Source organism: Pecten maximus, chromosome 10, assembly GCF_902652985.1.
Source record: "Pecten maximus chromosome 10, xPecMax1.1, whole genome shotgun sequence".
Classification (NCBI taxonomy): domain Eukaryota; kingdom Metazoa; phylum Mollusca; class Bivalvia; order Pectinida; family Pectinidae; genus Pecten; species Pecten maximus.
This window is the reverse complement of record NC_047024.1, coordinates 19719914-19734106: the sequence shown is the minus strand read 5'-3', so window position 1 is coordinate 19734106 and position 14193 is coordinate 19719914. Positions and strand designations below refer to the sequence as shown.

The following is a 14193-nucleotide window of genomic DNA, read 5'->3' as shown; positions in this document are numbered from 1 at the left end:
ACTGAATTGATACTAGCCAAACGAATATGACCAACAAACATAAATATCTCGCTCATGAAAGATCTTAAATTGCCGGCTGCGGAATGTGAATACACGGTTTCATGGTCAAAAGGCCGATTACACTACCGACTGAGCCATGAGGTCTAGATTAAAAATCCAGGTTGCCTAGTTACATCTCTGACCGAACTCTTTGTGTTGAAGCTATCATCGCCATTTTTAACAGAACAACATTCTTTACAAGCCTGTGTTATCTTCAAGCATGATTCGTATTGCAATAGAAATGCATTTATCAGTACGAGGAACGAGTGAATTAATTTAGATTTTTTTTGTTGAAAACTTTGTGTACTGAACACATTTGCTTTTATCGTGCAGACTCATGTTTTCATTTTTTTTCAAAACATGAAAAGTGTTGTGTTTATCGGAAGTGTTCCCTTACTCAGTTTGTATACACCTCCAAGCATGCCCATGTACAAACATTGCCATACCTACCGCATCAGTCAGAATAGAGACCCAGGCCTTTCCTTAACGACTGAGAAATGTCAGGCATTTTCTTTACGGCTATAATTCAATGGACTAAATTTGATGTTACAACTACCTTAGTTTGTTCTCTGACGAATTTGAGGTCTACAGTAGCTAACAAATAATTGATCTAAAACATTTGACTACCATTAATCAGAGACGTATATACCTGATATACATGTCTCTGCATTAATTATCACAATTATCGTCGCAATTTTTTCCAAACTCAAAATTGAAATACGTTGTTTGGAAATTAACAAAGCATTTAAGTTATATTAATTTTGTTATTATTATTTCAATTATTTATGTTTATTTCTTACCTTCTCTTGTTCTATTTTCTTTATTTATTTATTATCATGAATTTATCATGAATTCTCTGTTTTTATGTAGCCTAATCTAGAATCTAGGCTATTAATTTACAGACCATTTTCTTCCATAGTAGCCAGTATATTTATTTATAGATAATTAATACATTATTTACATAATTTATTCATAGATTATTAATACATTATTTACATTATAATGTATGTGTAATTACATCATTTATATATTTATTAGATAATTGTTACGATTACTAGGGACCAACATTTCCTCGTGAGATGCTCAGGTGCTCGGTGGTAGTTTTATACTATAAGAGTTATCTACCTTCCATTGATTGCCATTTTGAAAATGTACCTTTTGTTTTAAAAACCCCAATTATTTTTGAACACTCAATTTAAAAAGTTTCGATCGATTTTTCTAAATATCATAGTATTTGATAAATCATTTGTATATAGGCATTAGGCTAGTAAAGACTGCAAAGAATAATCGAAACCTTTCCCGCAGGAGTAGGGAATCTAATTGGAACAGCCAATGAAAATACCTTGATCGACATTTCAATGGGCCTCCAGCGGCTTGCGTAGGTATCGGTATATTGGACATTGTTTGAAGTCAACGGACGGCAATTAACCTGTAATCAGTGCCATGCGGAAGTAGGTAAGTAATCGAGATATATACGGACATTTACCATATTCTTTCTTAAATTGAAAATACTGGATTACAAGTGGTTAAAAGCAGCAAATTCAACTTGTCAAACGACGTAAGACAACTTTGCAGCAACGACCAATATGTGTGATTATTGGACCAGAGTTTTTAGGCCTTTTCGTCAACTTTGGCGTCCAACGGAAATCAAGACATGGAATTAAGTTTATCTTTATTGTGAGTGTAAACATGATGTTCAATTTACATTTGTGAAAATGCAAGGATTTGCAAAGGTGTTGCGTGACCCGGATTTCTACAGCTTTGTTTACGATTTTCACCTGTACTCGTCGGCCATATTTGATTGGTAAAAATCATGGCGGCGTCAGTGCACATCTCGAGCTCGCTCCCTGTAAACGAAGTCACGATGAGAATGTGACGGTTGTTTGGAAATTGCATATAGCTTAGAATGTGTTATTAGTAGACACGTGGGTTCATTTCCTGTCTGCCAGAAGTCATTACAGCATCAACAGTTCTCTGTTGTGTGTTAGCCTAGTGCATGGCTTCCAATACACATGGGTTCCCTCCGGGGGAGGGGAAGAGGGAGGCATTTTATCAATCATTTATTAGAGTGTAGACTTGACGAGTAGAAAACCAAGTATTTTTAGAGACCATTTGAACATACTACCCTTGATTAGAATTTTTGATTGCCTAATAATCATGTTTATTTTGAAATTTGGGGTTTATTGAGCAAAACATGACTCAAGATCCCCCCCCCCCCCCCCCCCCCCCCGTGGAATATCAGTTGGGGGGGGGGGGGGGGGGGGTAATTCTGCCATGTGTTTCCAACAGGTGGCGCCAGGTGTTAAGAGGTCAGTGCTACTGTGTCCTCTGTGAGAGTAGTGACCAGTGACTCTTCTTGCTGACCTGTCTGGGTTCACCCAATATTATAGATAACTGTCTGAGGACAAAACACCTGGGGCCTCTCTAATGATGTGTAGGCCTATATAGGTACATATATGGTATATTATGACAGCAGTTTGGGAAGAAATAGTACATGTATGCAAATTGCAATATACATATTTGATTGTTCAACTTCAACATTATAGATTTATATTAAAAAGTAAGACAAACTGAATATTTAAGATCGACTATAAAAAAATGTTTGTAATTTCCAAAATTTTGAGACTTGATCTGAAAAATATTTATAGCATTGGTTGAAACTAATTTTCACACTTTGCAATTGCAAACACGAATTGCTTTCTGTCAGAGCTGTATGTTGATTACAAAATCGCGATGTAATTAGGTCAATTGGTGTTTGTAGGAGGAAACCAAGATATCTCGTACTTTCGTCTTTAATATTTGACTCCTAAACGGTTTATCCTTATAATTCATTTCATCTTGATCAGCTGTTATTTTTCTCGGTGAAGTTATCTGAAATTGACACAACACTTACTGACCATAGTTTGTTTTCCTGAGCTATTTATATGTCTCCCAACCGTCTGGTTAAAACTGGCAGCTTCGTAATATGACCACACACAAATCGTGTTAGGTGGTAAATCTACTGGCTGTACAATCATTCAATTTACAAATGTGCAACATGCGGGTGCCAAGAATTGCTGATGTTGTGTAAATCTGTATTCAAATAATCTTAACATAAGGAGGCAACAGTCGTTTTTTAGCTTGTGCAAGTCGAAAAGGAAGGTATATTAAAATTTTAAAAGGAAGACATCAATATATATATCAAACAGACTACCAGGAGATTTTCAAAATCTTGGAGTTCCTTTCTCTCTTGACAAGGTGAAATGCCTGCTGGTTAAGTGCACATCAGCTGCCACACCAGTTGTTAGCGAGTGCAGTCATGTATGTAAGTAAGTTTGTATTGAGACCATTGAAAGTTAAGTGATGACTATAAGTATGCAGTTGTCAGTAAGTGGTGTTGTCAATTCAAAATGTTTTCAGGATGTTATATAGTGTGTTAAGAGGTACAAGCTGTTTTTAAATGATATGATGTATTCATTATACAACTTGATATTTGTGTATATCGTTATATTGTTTTTTTTAATTGGGATAAATGTAATATCGATATTTGTTATCAATCCAATTCCGCCTTGAATTTCCACTAATTATACAAATCATAAGTGTTTTTTCAGAGTAAAATTTTCAGAATAAGGTCATAGATAGCAAAAATCATAACATGCATAGCAAAATTCCTTTCCTTATTATAGATATGCAAGATGTCTGAGTTGTGGAAGCTTGTTTTGGTCTGAAGATTATGTAGAATCTCTTAGTCTGTTGATCATCAAATGTTTACAGCAAAACTCAACGAACTTAATCTCCCCGTTATGTAATGTAATAGTTGGAAGAGGAAGTGAGGTTTGGTGATTACAAACACATTTTTATGGCGTACGTGTAATGCTTCAGGGCCCTGCACTATTTTCAGATTTCCATTAAGTTACTGTACTTCAGAAACATTGAAAAGAAATATAAAAATTCTATGTCTGAATTACATTGATTCACTACTGCCTTGGGCAATCTAAACATAAAAGCTCTGTTTGTGCATTAGTGTAAAATATAACATCAATGAAAGTCCGTGTGCTGTGTAGAAATGGTTTGAGCTGCTTTGCATGTTTCGAGTGATAAGTCAACTGAAATATTGATCTGACATGACAAAACTTACTGAAACTGCGACTAATCTAACAGTTTAGATGTTTGTGATCAAAATGCATTCATTGCTCCCCAAAGATCCATTTTGGATTTCACAGTCCAATTTGTTTGAAAATAGAAAACCTGTACTTGTCAGTGGTTCAATGCATATGTCTAATGGTTGACTATCATTTCTGTTATTTTTGCTCCGAGATCAATGAATAGGAAAACTAGCGACTTGTTTCTGGTGTGATATTTTAACAGTCTCATTACATTATTGATGAGCATAGCCGGTGACAAATGTGTAGTGTAAACTTGTGTATATAGATTACAGTATCAAGGATCCTAGTAAATCAACATTGATGTTGTCCAGGGGGATGACATTGATCTGGAGCGAGACTGTAAGATGTACTAGCTATATATAGTGTATCACACTGATTGATAGAACTGTCCACAAATGACATATATATAAATTTATATATCAGTAAATGTCTTTCTGTATCGCTGTTACTAGAAATGAATTTTTGTTTGAACTATCATCTCAGTCCTGCCTACTCTACATGATTTGAAATCCATTTCACAAAAATCCCGCCTGTTGTCGCAACCCCTCTACCCGGTAAACCCCAGACGTAGTCACAGTCTTTGGCAGTCTCTGTCAAAATCAATATATCCCTGTCAATAACATCACACCAGTAGTCTGCCCCTCTCCCCCTCACACAAATTAAACATCACAACTAGCCTGTTGACTGCCATTTTGCCTGATATCCCTGTCACAAACATCTCACCTACGCCTTTTGTCTGTGCCTTTCGCACAAACACTGCACCTGTATATCTTTCAGTGATGAAAACATCACTGCTGTAGTCTGCCCCTTTCAGTGATCAAGTCCCTGACACAAACATCACACCTATAGTCCGCCCCCTCAGTGATCAAGTCCCTGACACAAACATCACACCTGTATACTAGTCTGCCCCTCTCAATGATCAAGTCCCTGACACAAACATCACACCTGTAGTCTGCCCCTCTCAATGATCAAGTCCCTGACACAAACATCACTGCTGTAGTCTGCCCCTCTCAATGATCAAGTCCCTGACACAAACATCACACCTGTAGTCTGCCCCTCTCAGTGATCAAGTCCCTGACTCAAACATCACACCTGTAGTCTGCCCCTCTCAGTGATCAAGTCCCTGACACAAACATCACGCCTGTAGTCTGCTCCTCTCAGCGATCAAGTCCCTGACACAAACATCACACCTGTATACTAGTCTGCCCCTCTCGGTGAATCAAGTCCCTGACACAAACATCACACCTGTATACTAGTCTGCCCCTCTCAGTGATCAAGTCCCTGACACAAACATCACACCTGTATATACTAGTCTGCCCCTCTCAGTGATCAAGTCCCTGACACAAACATCACACCTGTATACATAGTCTACCCCTCTTCCTTTACGGACATCAATTGTCGGCCACTAATTAACTCTATCTGATGACATGACTGCTGTAGTATAATTACTTGCCATTGTGGAAATAAAAAAGACAACATGGTGACTTGCATGATAGTTTAATTGTAGAAAAAACAGGTGTACACCAGCCTTTGGGACACAAAAAGGTTTTTTCAGAGTGAGGTATTTATTTCTTTTCATCTTTTGCCTGCCATTGTGTGAAGGTGTATTGTTGTTTTTGGGGACAACAGAGGACATCATGGGACTTACCCTGCCTATCATCCCCTAGAAGACTTTATCCTATCCTGCAATGTCTTTTAATGTCTTCGTGGACATGCTATCCCACCTGGCTATATGTGTACCTCAGTCGATGAGAACCTGATGATTATCATGACTTAAATATCTGTACTTGGTTTAATGGTTTCGCTATTGTGTGAAGTTATAAATAACACTAGGTATATTTGTCTGTGCCATAATGCTATGAAGAAATTTTCTTTTTTATAAGTTAAAAGCTGTCCCGTATTCGGTATATATATATGTAGCGGTAAGGGTTTATGCCTGGGAAAGTTGAGTACCGTTTCTTACCTGTCTTCACAGGTAACTGTGAAGTGAACAGGTAAATTTGAATATACACCGATGACTCATAGCTGGTGTACATGATTGTCAGATTTTGGCTGTTAATTCAAATATCCTGGGTTTTTTCATCGCTGAATATTTTCTATATGGATGTTTAGAAACATTTTAGATGGGTTTGTGACTTCAATACATAATCATACATGTGTCAAGTTTCTACAGGCCTTTATCTATATAGAATTGTTGAACATAAGATATTCAGCTTTATATATATTGCTGTAAGTGTATTAAAAGACATGTATCCAATTTTCAATAGAACTTTTTGGGGAAAAAAATGAAATCATTTCAGTATTAAGATTTTTAAAAATGTCACTGCCAATCTGGTACTCTGTACAAAATCATATACTAGATAATAATTTTACATACTGTATATGTTTACTGTATAATAAGCATTAATTATATGACATTTGTCATTTAGTAATACAGTTTAGGTATTCTGTTACACTCTAATCAGTATATAATGAGATATCTTTGAAATGAAAACTGTACTTGAGATATTTATATACATATAACGATTAACCATATTTATCCTGCAGTGGGTCCGGCCACTGGGCACTGAATACAATAGAGAGGTGGGCCTATTATCAGGCATGGGTATTATATTAAGAGATAATATGGTATATTTATAATATGTTAAATATATAGCTCTGTGGAAATGCCATCAAATATATCTCCATTCAGAGGTTAATCTAGACCAGTTTTACTACCGAAATTAGGTAGTATTCCTCACTGCTGGTGTTTTCCCCTTTGAATAAAAACAATTTCCCTATCAAGAAAAAAAACGGGAAATGTATTCAAAACAGGGGAAATCTCACAAATTTTGATGAAATATGTAAGAATTATAGCAAAGAATAGCTGTAAAATTTTAAAGTTTAAAGAATAATCAATAATAATTCAAGACACTACAGCCCTTCATTTCTCCTGAATTTCATAATTGTTAGTATTCTCCAAATCCTAGATTAACCCCTGCCATTTTTCTGTTCAACCCACGCTTTACCTAGAATCGGGGGTAAACTATGTTGGTTGCCTGGTCTAACTGTAGGATAAATACAGTATTTTCTGAGTAAACTATGTTGGTTGTGGTCTCACTGTAGGATAAATACAGTATTTTCTGAGTAAACTATGTTGGTTGTGGTCTCACTGTAGGATAAATACAGTATTTTCTGAGTAAACTATGTTGGTTGTGGTCTCACTGTAGGATAAATACAGTATTTTCTGAGTAAACTAAATTTTATCATTGCACAAGATATACACGTGTGTAGTACAAGGTTATATATATCCTGACAAACCGTCTGGTGTTTTGATTTACTACTTCTATAAATCATGCCAAAGACCAGTGGTTCTAGTCCATTCATGTTCTACATATTATTTATGTGTTTATGGTATTAAAGGTGTCGATGATATCAGGGTGGGTACAGATCAGTATACAGTTGTTGTGAGGCCATGAATTATGTATATATAGACAGAATTAGCTTGCAGAATTATTTGTGAGGGAAATATTGGATTTATATACTATTAACAATATAGCTAGATAAAATTCTCACCAGTATGTTACTGTGTACACAACAGTAATCAAGGCAATTCTCACTCCAGGCTTGGAGAACCTGCATAGTGTTGTGTAGTAGTACAGGTCCAATATAGCCTATGGCCTGGAATGTGGCTTAGATGATGGAGGGGGGATGCTTTTTATGTCATCATTCAGATATATTCCAGCAACTTGTTAAAATTAACTTCATATTGTTACTATAGTTGCATCAAACCTCATCACCAATCAAATAAATTGCATTAAGATTAAGATTTGAGCTGTTTTCCATTTCAAATACTCCCCCCCCCCCCCCCCCCCCCCAAAATAAAAAGACAAACCAACCCCCCAAAACAATAGCCCTTCAAAAAAATCCAGGATAAATTGAACTGCTTTGGGCATCAAGTGGGAGCTGTGTTTTACATAGTGTTTTTGCTTTGTCACCAGTGAATCTTGGTAAAACCTCGAGTCACCCTGATGTCGACCACAGGAGGTTTTCATGGAGTCATTAAGTGCTGTGTGCCATTTGACTCTTTTTGATGTGGTTAGTTGAGCACCAAGTGTTGTCATTAAAGCACAGCTGAAATAATCTGTTTATGAAGTTTCACTGCTATGATTTTTCTATAATTGTTGGCTTTATATATAGTGGAGTCTGAATTCATCACATTGGCACAGTTTAATAGCATATTCTGTACTCACTATAACCTACTTTGGAGACAAAATAGTTGCAGGTGGTTTATAAATGGGTTATAAACATTTTTAACATGATTAACCGGATATGAATAGGATAAACAGTTATTTTCAAAAAATAAAAGTGCATGCAGAGATTTTGAATCGGTTTTAATTAGTAGCTAACAGTGGCTGCTGAAATTTATTCTTCTAATCAGGTTATGTGGGAACAGGGTATATTTTAATCATTAGTCCCCAAATGATGATATTAGGGTAAATATGCTTGCAGCAGTACTATTATCAATGATGATAATATTGTGGTTCATTTTGTCATATTATGTTACATTGTTTTAACCATGATAATTTTTATTATCAAATTTCTCTAATTTTATAAGGATTTATTATCTAACAAACTTTTTTCATGTGTTTTTCGGATTGACATTAGTATCAGGCCATATATATGGAGTGACTGATGGTATGACCCAAAAAAAGCCAGTTTAGGTGGTATTAAGTCACCTCAAATGTAGTTGATTGACGCCGACATGTGATGGGCTCATGCAAGCTGTCGAGTTAATTTAAAAAACATTTATGTAAATTAATGTTTAAATTGAAGCTTTGAGTATTAAAATATGATACTGGTTCCATGTATTTCTGTCTAATTGGTAGGGAAAGTTCAAATTAAAATACAAAGTTGATTATATTAGTGTAGAGGTCATCCCATGGGTGATGTAACACAGTAATTGGTTGCTAGTTATCATAAAGTCCTTGAAGAGGATATCAGCACATTTTGGAAATATGTGACCTGATACCAGTACATTTGGGGATTTGGCCTAGTAATGCATTTTTGCAAGATGCCTGCATGCTCAAGTCTCTTAGGTTTGACTTCATGTGTACTTATATTTTTATGCAGCCATCAAGCAAGATTTGGGAAGAGGGGTCTAGATCTATATACTTGAACTATAATGATTTCAATGTGGCTATATAGCATTAGCTGTGTCCATGCATACTGTTTTGTAAAGCTCTACCTGAGCATGTCCAGTGTTAGTGTTTTAGGCCCTGTGACTGTCCAGTGTCATCTGCCTGCCTGAGTGTCACAGCATGACCATGTCCAGTGTTCTCTGGCCAGTGTACTTGTACCAAGTGTCCAGTGTACATGTTAGTGTTTTAGCCCTGACCATGACTGTCCAGTAGTGTCATCTACCAGCTGAGTGTCACAGCATGACCATGTCCAGTGTTCTCTGGCCAGTACACTCGTGTCAATGTCCAGTGTCACTCAAAATAACATTCACTGCATATGATCCAGTGTGCATGATCAGTCACCAATATGATCACAACAATGGCCACGGAAATGCATGGCCACAGTTAGCCATATAAAGCCTTTTATGGCCAAACACACTTAGTGTCCACCGACTTATAGACAGACCAGTCTGATATATCGATGACTAAAGGCGAGGAGACAATGACCGTTGACATCTTGACCGACTACTCACTATTGATCATAAACGGGTCGATGAAACATTATAAACAGATTAACTCTTGTTTTCCTGCACATGAAAAATTGATGCATATGGCATTCCTACAACTCTTAATTTAATAACTTCATTACCATCTGCAAGAAATACATGCATATACATGATATGAAAAATAGGAAAAGCTTTTACCTAAAATTTACGGATATAAGGGATTTTCATAGATATATATTTGGTGCTAAAATTCTTTTAAATGTTACAATGTGTTTGTTCCTATTTTAATAATATTAAGTATGGTCCAGCTTATATTGATGGTTAAAACCCATTTGATCACATATTGTTCTGATTGTTGATGTCGTTGACATTTTGTCAAAATCCATGATAATTCCTTCTGGAATTATTAGACAATTTACAACCGGTACAGAATTCAAACACGATACACTGACATAAAAACTTGTACGAAAATGTACATTTCTAAAATTTGTATGAATTCATTAAAGTATTTCATTTACATTAAGCATGTAGCATAATATCAAGCTAACAGTTCTTCAATCTCCATCAAGCAATATGGCTTTTAGCACCTTTTGATGGTGCTCATTGATGTGATTGGTGCATGTTATATTTCTGAATTGGTCAGGGACCCTTCTGTTCCTGTAATCTCGTTTATAATACTGGGGCTATATAATACAGGAAAGGTCGTTCGGTGTATGTCTCAACTGCTTGTTGTTTGACTGATCGATATATATTTATATCGCTAAAAAGTATTATGAAAACATTACCGTAGCACAATAAAGGAAATGACTCAGTTTAAGCTTTGGTCAATATGGCTGTCCTTGTGATTAAAGATCTAAAGATTTAATTTATTTTTATCCATTAGATCAATAGCCGTATACATGTGTATTATCGTATGTGCATACAGCAATTATGTATTAATATATATATAAAGTTTATTAAGAATTTATTAATTCTTGTTTGTTCTATTACCATGAAAAATACTTAGATATATTTTTTGGTCAAGACAATATATATAGATATATTTTTTGGTCAAGACAATATATAAATATATTTTTTGGTCAAGACAATATATAGATATATTTTTTGGTCAAGACAATATATAAATATCTTTTTTGGTCAAGACAATATATAGATATATTTTTTGGTCAAGACAATATATAAATATCTTTTTTGGTCAAGACAATATATAGATATATTTCTTGGTCAAGACAATATATAAATATATTTTTTGGTCAAGACAATATATAAATATATCTTTTGGGTGTTTTTTTTTCTATGTTGATTGTAATTGATTTTAAAGACAGGCCATGGCCAATATAACTTAATTTTCCATCAACATCTTGACCTCTTAAATCTCTATCTACTTAAGTGTTGACCTGAAAATCAGTCCACCTTTGAGATGGACAGCGAGTTGATGTCTGGTCAGTAGGTGTGGTACAGGTGCGTAATGACTCCCCACCACCTGGTCATCAGTACCACAGGTGTAAATAACACAGGTATATCCTTTAACTATTACAGGTGACAGTAGGAAGTGTAACCAGTTTGTGATTGACTGTGAATGGAACAGAGATGCCTTCAGGTCATTCTGACCAGGACAGCTACATAATACAACAGTCGCCATATCGCTCCTCTGCTGACCAGTCCTACAATGCTAACGAATCTGCGGCCAGCATTCTGAAGACAGTCAAGGCACAGGTATGCATTCCTGCAATCACTCATCCATGACCAGCCACGCCTCTAGGCACACATATACTACACACATTGTACCTCAATATGACGTGTGTGTACAATATCGTGCTCGATTATGAGTTGTGTACTGGGATATTCTGGTAAATTTTTAGGCCTATATACCTGTATACTTGTCTATCCCCAGCCATGTTATCAGCAAAACACTTCAGGGTTAAGTATTACCTGAAGGTGCAAATCATGAATATCAGAAGTAGAAATGTAAATATGAGAATTCAAATAATGTATACATATGTGTATTGTTGTCTTGCTTGGCTGCATATATAAGTCACACTGCCGACAATCCCATTTTCTAAAGAATAAAATTGTATTATTTTCTTAATTTTAATTCACAAACAATTAATTATAATCCCCCTTTGAGCAATTTTTGACCATGAACAATAACTACAATACTAACGGCAATTCCATAAAAGTAACTTATAATTCGTTTAGTGAAAGGAATTAGGGTATTAAATTAAAAAGTGAAAAAACTTTCTTAAGCAAATACATGTTGATAACAGAGTTAAGATCTTGACTTTAAACAGTGTTATAGATTTTATACATGGCACAAGTTGAGATATGTTCAATATGCCTCGTCAGCAGACTTTGATGCTACAACCAAGTATATGTCAAGAGAGTTTTAGATAAGAAATTTGCACATTATAGTGAAATTTAATCAAATTATTTGCAGAAAGGGGAAAAAATGCCAATTTCTTGATGGACCGCCAGTTGTAGAAAATGCTTATAACTATTGGCTATAGCTTTCAACTCCAATTTTCATGATATATATTAATTAATATGAACTAGGAATCATATCTGTAGAGTTAAACACATGTCAATTTGATGGACTAAGGTTTCCAGAGTGAAATAAAAATGCATTCACAATTAGTTTATGCATTGATATATTTGCAATTTGTTGTTTAAAACAAGGACAACAAATACTTTGTGAGAGTATTATCGATCAGATCCATAATGCTTATCTATATATCAGAAATTATCTTTCACTATCAGCTGACAAGGAGCTATAGTGAAATGCATTGACCCCAGTGCCTAGCTAGCTGAAAAAGGTTTACAAGTTGGGTTGACATTAAAAACTTCACCATCCTGATGGGAAAAGGACAGAAAAGTCACTCACATGCTATGTTAACACTAATCCAACTTTGACTTAAAGTTTAAAGTTTCCAAACAAATGTACTTTAATATGAAGGATTATGTCGTGTTTTAATTAAAAGATTTCGGACAAAATATCTCTTTTAGTGAGAATTTGGCAGTCATATGGCAGTGGGAGTATTGAACTTTTGAAATTTGCATTCAAAGTAAATGTGTTTTAAATTATACCTAAACTGATATAATATATCTTCTGACTTTTAAGCTTTGTTAGATCAAATTGTCCTGGGAATGAAATTTGTCTCTCACGATATGTATGTTTTAATGCTATCCGTGTTACAGACAGACATACACCCTACACAAAAGTTTTGGTAGAGTTACACCCCACACAAAAGTTTTGGTAGTAAACTTGATTTTAAGTTATGTTTCAATACATGTGAGTTAAGCTGGCAATGTTGTTCAAGAACTGGGCCGACAATGTAAAAAGATAAGTCTTATCAAGTGTACTGGAATTTATGTGGGTAGATGTGAATGGGGTAATTCCTAAGGAATGTCCTAATGGTCTCCCAGAACTGCTCACTGACTATAGAGATCAATAACATTTGATCAACTTAACCGGCAGGACTTTTATCCTGCCTGTTCCTCTTTGATATTTTAGTTCTTTAAACTCTACTGATTTCTAAGATAAAATTATGTCGTTACCGATATTGGTTATAGATGTGTATCTTTCAAATTAACAGAAATTGAGTGTTTAACGAACCTTTTAAAATGAAACACAATTTGATTTATTATAGTAATTCTTATTAGCTTATATACATTTCATAATCATGACTTTTAGATAATTCGTTGTAATAGCAATGCAAAAATAAGATTGATGTTTTGAAAAAAATTCCCATCGTATTTTGTATGCTTATTTCAAGATTAGGTATATGGAAAGTCTGTGCAAACAGCGTGTCATTATATATTGCATAAGTGTTAAAGCTGATATGTTTTCCAAGTAATATTAGCCTATTTAAACAAGGACTAGGAATGATTGTCATTCTTGTTAAAACAATGCCAGATTGTGTTATTGTTTAAATATGTAACAATCACTTGTTGGCAGGGTTACAGACATTTCAGGACTATATAATTAATGTTTATAATCCTTGCTAGACTGATAGCAGTCTGCTTGATGTCATAATTATTGTGACTGTCAAAAAAAAAAAGCACCCGTCAACGTATGATCCACGGTTGAGTGAGCACAGGGTCACAGTGTTGTTTTCAGGGATATTCGTTGAGGTCCTGTTAAACCAGTTCTTTGCTAAATGTTACGGATGACTGAATTCAAGTGTATAGGTATTATTACTACCAATCTACAGGATATATGTGTGTATTATAGAAGTTTATTTTCAATCAACATATTTGACGGGATATAAACAATGATAATAGAAGTTGAGTGTAGACAGTCCCATGGGCCCCTCGGTATGTGTGTAATGAATGAATCGCACTCCC

General features: G+C 35.2%; 1 protein-coding gene across 5 annotated transcripts in view; it reads left to right on the top strand.

The window, feature by feature from the left end:
* Positions 1 to 1185: 1185 nt before the first annotated feature.
* Positions 1186 to 14193, top strand: part of LOC117336738 (catenin delta-1-like) — a 70898-nt gene continuing 57890 nt past the window's right edge. For 3 of the 5 annotated variants that reach the window (XM_033897354.1, XM_033897355.1, XM_033897353.1), the window contains exons 1-2: positions 1375 to 1494; positions 11389 to 11565. In XM_033897354.1, the coding sequence (XP_033753245.1) occupies positions 11440 to 11565 (126 nt within the window). In that variant the 5' untranslated portion in view covers positions 1375 to 1494; positions 11389 to 11439. Of the gene's footprint in view, positions 1495 to 11388; positions 11566 to 14193 lie in introns of those variants that run through there. The other 2 variants (XM_033897357.1, XM_033897356.1) reach the window with 2 other exon arrangements.